The sequence below is a fragment of the Beta vulgaris genome, chromosome 5, assembly GCF_026745355.1.
Source record: "Beta vulgaris subsp. vulgaris cultivar EL10 chromosome 5, EL10.2, whole genome shotgun sequence".
NCBI classification, from domain to species: Eukaryota; Viridiplantae; Streptophyta; class Magnoliopsida; order Caryophyllales; family Amaranthaceae; genus Beta; species Beta vulgaris.
This window is the reverse complement of record NC_079206.1, coordinates 66,092,358-66,098,332: the sequence shown is the minus strand read 5'-3', so window position 1 is coordinate 66,098,332 and position 5,975 is coordinate 66,092,358. Positions and strand designations below refer to the sequence as shown.

General features: G+C 30.6%; 1 protein-coding gene across 1 annotated transcript; it reads left to right on the top strand.

The window, feature by feature from the left end:
- Positions 1 to 5,257, top strand: LOC125497410 (hyoscyamine 6-dioxygenase-like). Its single transcript, XM_048644200.2, has 5 exons — positions 1 to 104; positions 1,322 to 1,422; positions 1,544 to 1,797; positions 3,889 to 4,213; positions 4,944 to 5,257. Exons 1-5 carry the CDS (start codon positions 23 to 25, stop codon positions 5,199 to 5,201), a joined length of 1,020 nt encoding a protein of 339 aa, XP_048500157.2. The 5' UTR covers positions 1 to 22; the 3' UTR covers positions 5,202 to 5,257.
- The last annotated feature ends 718 nt before the right edge of the window (positions 5,258 to 5,975 follow it).

Sequence of the window (5,975 nt, the reverse complement as noted above, 5' to 3'; positions counted from 1 at the left end):
GAGAAATTGCATCTATATTCTAATGGCGAATCTCCTTTCAAGTGGCATTATTGCAAATAACAAAGTTCCTCAAAAATACGTTCTTCCCCCTGGAAGAAGACCTGGTGAGCTTGCTCTCTTTAATCTTAGCTTGTTCCAAAATTTATTAATCAACTACTAAAAGAATTATTTAGGGCTTGTTCTTCCAACTTATTTTCAGTTTAATTCAATTCAGTTCAGTTCAACTGTTTATGTCGAAGATAACATGCCCCACGCACCCTCCCAAAAGTTACTAGCTCTACCATTGTGGAGCTACAACGCTTACAAGCAGTTGTTACGTGAAATAACTTTGGTATAGCTAGACAAAGTTATATAGTTTCGCAATAATCTAGACATGTTATTCGTTTTTATTACTATTATTTGCCCACATTTTGATAAGTAAGACCTATAAAAACTACAAGTGATTGTGGTTTTCTATTGAAGAGATTGTAGCTTAAAATTGTTTTTGTTTGGAAATTTTAATGTAGCATAGCAAGCTAAAAGTGTTTGAGGCCTTGTGGCTTATCATTGTGGATGCTTTTAGGGTCTCTCCCCTTGCTCTAAGTTAATTTGGTTCTCAATATTTTGTACTATACTTTTGTGTTGATTAAAAGAAAATAAAAAGGTTTTGTTTAGAAAAATATTTTCTAATCGAATAATTATCTAGAAGGAGAAATTAATATAAGTATGTAGTATTTGTGTTTAAAGGTAGTAACATCAATGCTCATGAGCTTTTTAATAAGCTTCAACGGTTTCATGTAGATCTCATCTAGCTTAGTTGGTAAAATTTTGTGAGAAATGATATCCATAATTTGGGATTGAATTAAGTCTGTAATTCCGCACTTAGCTTTATAACACTAAACCAAAAACAAAAAGAAAGTAGTACTTAACAAAAAGAATTCAATACTCATTTAATAACCTTTACATGCTGACCTATTAATTTAAAAGATATGCATGCATGATTTATAATTTATAATTTAGGAAAATTTGGCAAAAACATTTTATAAGCCACTTTTCGTCAAAAATAATTTTTTTTTTTTGTCAAGACAAACTTTTAAACCATTTTTTTTTTTGTAGCATTAAACATTTTGGCCGGAAAAAGACCATTGACTTTGTTTTCAAGCGTTGACTACCCTAGCCCCTACCCACCCCTGAACGCCCCCCTCCCATTCCACCACCTCAAAACGACCCCCGACCCCTCTCTCCACCCTCAATCGTTCCCCTCAAACCCTAAATCCCCACCCGAATGTGGTTTAATTTATAATTTATACTATAATATATTTTTGAACTCTCCTTTTTGCAGCTCTTGAAGGAAAAATTGATATTCCAGTAGTTGATCTTCACGACAAATCGAATTTAGTTCGACACATTATGAATGCTAGCCAAGATTTTGGACTATTCCAGGTGCATAATATATTTCAAAATCTTATGTAACAACTAACAATGGCTTAAGTATACTATATACTTTTTTAAATCCAAAGCATGATAATTTTTGTAATTGCACAATATTTTTTTCCCTTGTTAGGTTATAAACCATGGTATTTCAAGCGAGTTGATGAATGATGCAATGAAAGTATTCAAGGAGGTATTTAATTTGGCTCCAGAAGAAAGATCACAAATAAACATGAAAGAGGACCTAAATCAAGTTTGCAGAATGTATTCAAGTAGCTTAAATTATGATAATGAGGAATTTCACTTATGGAGGGATATTTTGAGGCACAGTTGTAACCCTCTGGAGGAATGCATAAAATATTGGCCTCAAAAGCCAGAAAATTATAGGTAATTTCTAATTGAAATCTTTTTTTTTTTTTGACAAAGGGGAAAACACCAAAACTAAACAAATTTATATGGTGAATTGCAAACAAGTTCTAGCACACATACATTTGCGCATTATCATGCACTCATTGAACTTGTTGACGATTCACCTTTAAAAGAAAACACCAAGAAAATGAATCTGCTTTGGACTTAATGTCTCGTATTCTAATCCCCCTATTCCTTCAAAATCTTGATGTTAGCCTTTGACTATTAATATTCTTTAACGAAATATAAGTAATATATATGAAATATTCGTATTCTGAAAAATACATATAAGAAATCTATAAAAATCTTACAAATGTTTTCTTATATATAAACTAGTAAATTAATGAATTATGCATGCGATGTGTGCTTGATTTTTTTTTTCAAACATAAATTCTAGCCTTTTTGGACATGAACCGGGATAAAAATTTAAACATTAGATATTTTTTTGGCTAAATTTGGTAGGTTAAGCCAACATCAGTGTATCACTTAATCCTTCTATTATTTTTATTTTTTTTACTTATTCTTTCTTTTAGGTGTTTAAAATTAAACGTGATGAATGATAGAAGAATGTTAAGTGAATTTATTTAGGATTTCTTATGTTATACTCCATCCGTTTCATTTTAATCTACACACTTACACTTTTCACGCATGCCAATGCAAAACTTTGAGGACATATATCTTTAGTTTTGTATTTGTAAAAATTATAAAAAATACATATTAATAAAATACATGTTATGATGAATCTAACAAGATCTCACATGACTATATTTTCATCCGCGTATAAATCACAAATGATGGTCAAAGTGAAATTTGTGAATAGTGTAAAATGTCAAAGTGTGTAGATTAAATTGAAACGGATGGAGTATTAACATAGTCTTTTGTATTAAATAATTTATTTCACTTTGTTAATTGATTGAATTTTTGTTCTGATGTAATACTTGATTCTATTTGTGAATTGATTTATAAGATATTTGATTGATGTAATACTTCTTTTTACTTTTTTCAGCATCAATATACTAAATTTTAGTCAATGTTTATTTTTTGGTGGCTCAATTATAACATGATTGTTTTCAACATTTAAGTTAATTTTTTAATGCTATATTTGAGTTTAACTTTTTTTTCCCTTTTTTTTTGGTAGTAGTTGATTTTTTTTTTTTGAAAGAAAAATTTCATGGTGGTAGTTGATGTACTAATGGGCATCTAAGTAAATTTATAGGGGACACCATAGCTCATCCCTTTCTTTGTACTAGCCTTCTTCTGCACGCGATGCATGCGTGAATTATTTTGGCAATATTTATTAAATTTCATCTAAATGTAATTTTGAAGGATATAATTTACAATTATCATTAATTAGTTCTAATTAAATATTATGTGATGTAAATACAAAATATAAAAATTACTTGATGAAGAAGTTGTTTTCTTGGTATTTTTATTACTTGTTAATGGATGTTGGTATTGTTATTGCATTTCAAAGTTTAGGTAAAATGAAAATTTTATGTCTTTGGTTTTGTAATTGACTTGAAAATTGTTTTAGTTATGTTAATTTATTTTTCAATCATAAACTTTTTCTTTCACTACACATATTTTTATAAAAGTTTATTTTAGCTACATTGAACTTCCTCTATACATATTTTAAATTAGGAAGGGCTATGATTGAGGAAAATCTCGAAATCTTAATAGGTAATATTTTTTATTGAATGAAGGGTTAAAAAATCTATTCAAAGTAGGACACCTTAACCCCCCCTTGACTTATACAATAGAGATAATAGAGATCATCAATTATTCTCCAATATTATGAACCTGATCACATAAACAATAATTGGCAAGAACGGAGGGATACGATTTTAATACTCCTTCAGTTCCCTTTTTATTTTCCTTATTAGAATTTTTTTCAAACTCAAAAAAAGTCAAACTAGGAACATCAGAAGAGAACAAATGGACTAATAAATTTGCTACGACCATTAACATCGAGGAAGTAGTAACATATGTATACTCGTATACAATGCTTATTGCACGAGCATACATACACCCGAATATATGATAAAAAATGTCGATTTCTCATATGTTCAGGGAGATAGTTGGAGCATATGTTATAGCTTTAAAGAAGATGTCAATGATGATCCTAGAACACATCTCTGAAGGGCTTGGGCTAGAGCCAGGATACTTTGCAAATGAGCTAAGTGAAGGTAACGTCTTAACAATAAATCAGTATCCACCATGCCCAGACCCAAGTGTGACAATGGGACTACCACAGCATAAAGATCCGACCCTTATAAACACAGTTCAAGCAACACCAGTTGATGTTCCAGGGCTCCAACTCTTAAAGGATGGGAAATGGCTTGAATTTGAGATGGCTCCTAATGCAATTTTGGTTTTCATAGGCAATCAACTTGAGGTAATAATTAATTAACATATTATGATTTTTTTTTTTTTGAAATAATGCATTGTTTGTCAATTAATAACTTTTTAATTGCTCATTTGGTAGATAGTAAGAGATAAATTATCTATAATCAGCGTCGATCAGTAGATGTAATAATTCTGGTTTGATTTATGGTGGATAATACTCCTATGATCATATCGAAAATCAAATTATATACTCCAACAAGAATTCTCATATTTTAATCTCCTAAAAAAACTAACTAATAATTTTATGATTGATATATCGATCACCCTTTGTGAAATCCTTTTCGTAAGTATAATTAATGTTTGAAATATATCCGTTACTAGATTTAACTAGTAGATGAAATAATATATTGGTATTTAATTTGTATGATGGTATATAATAATCCTATCATATGGTAATACAAAATTTACACAAAACCTCTTTTTTTTAGTAAAGATTTTATCTAACTTAATTAACTAACTAATAATTCACATAACTAAGCCAAATGCTCTCCATAAAATCCTTTTGCATTTTCTTTTTCATAAAGATAAGAGAAAGATTCCTTCTAAGTGGGAGAGAATTCGGAGATTCCACTTTGTAAAGGGCAAAAATCAACTCTTATAGTCCTATTAGCATGTTACGAAAGTGGAAAGAGCTGGGGCCGCCTCCAACCAATTAGGCCGAACTTGATTCTTGTAAAATCCTTTTGCATTAGGTCGATAATTTGAAGTGTAAATTGCAGGTTATTAGCAATGGAAAGCTGAAAGCTGCAGTGCATAGAGCAGTAACAAATGCTAGTAAAGCACGAACAACTGCAGTCTTCTTCATTAATCCATCGATGGAATGCATGGTTGAGCCAGCAAAAGTTATTCTTGAAGCAGAAAATTGTGCACCACTTTACAAGGCATTTCGATACAAGGAGTATTTTGACATTCACACAGGCCATGATGTGGATAGATCTGCTATACTCGAAAATTATAATTTTAAGATCAAATATTGAAATATGCCAAAAGTATTGTTTTTTTTTAATGTTACAGCTCTTATAGATAGTGATAAAGTTACATGTACTCAGTACTATTAATTAATGTTATCAAGATATATCGTATCATCTCTGTTACTCTACTAGAATTGTTTATTGTGTACACGAGATTTGAATCTGTGACCTCTTGCTATTATAACATGTCACAAAAACCATCTCAACCAACTTTTAATAATACCCTTAAGTGTCCACAATAAAAATTTACCATCTAAGAAAAGACATAATACAATAAGAAGCCACCAGATGATCAACCCTCTTGGTAAAAATAAACCCGGATCGGAGGCCATTGCTTTGCATCATGAAAAAAAAACCCACTTATAGAACTATAGAAGTGGAAGTAAGGATGTGTAAATTAATATACATTAAAAATAATCTAAAAATCTATTTAGCATGGAAACTCTCATGAAGATCATGTTTCCCATTTCCGAAACTCGAGAGAACAAAATTTCTTTGAAAGACCAGCGAGTTTACTGTCTCAATGATCTTCAGCCACAAAATGATATTTTCCCCACTAAAAATCTCTTAGCTAACTCTATAATCTATGCCCTATTATATACATTTTTTGTCGTTAATAAACAAAACTACAACATATTTCTATGCAACAATAGTTATTTAATCAAAAATTTTGGATTTCACGAGAAATGAACAAATGAGGTGTTCAGAGGCTTTTTCGAGACAACACAAATGTGTCGTTCACCTACGCAATGTTACAAGTCACGGGGTGCCTCTAGGGAC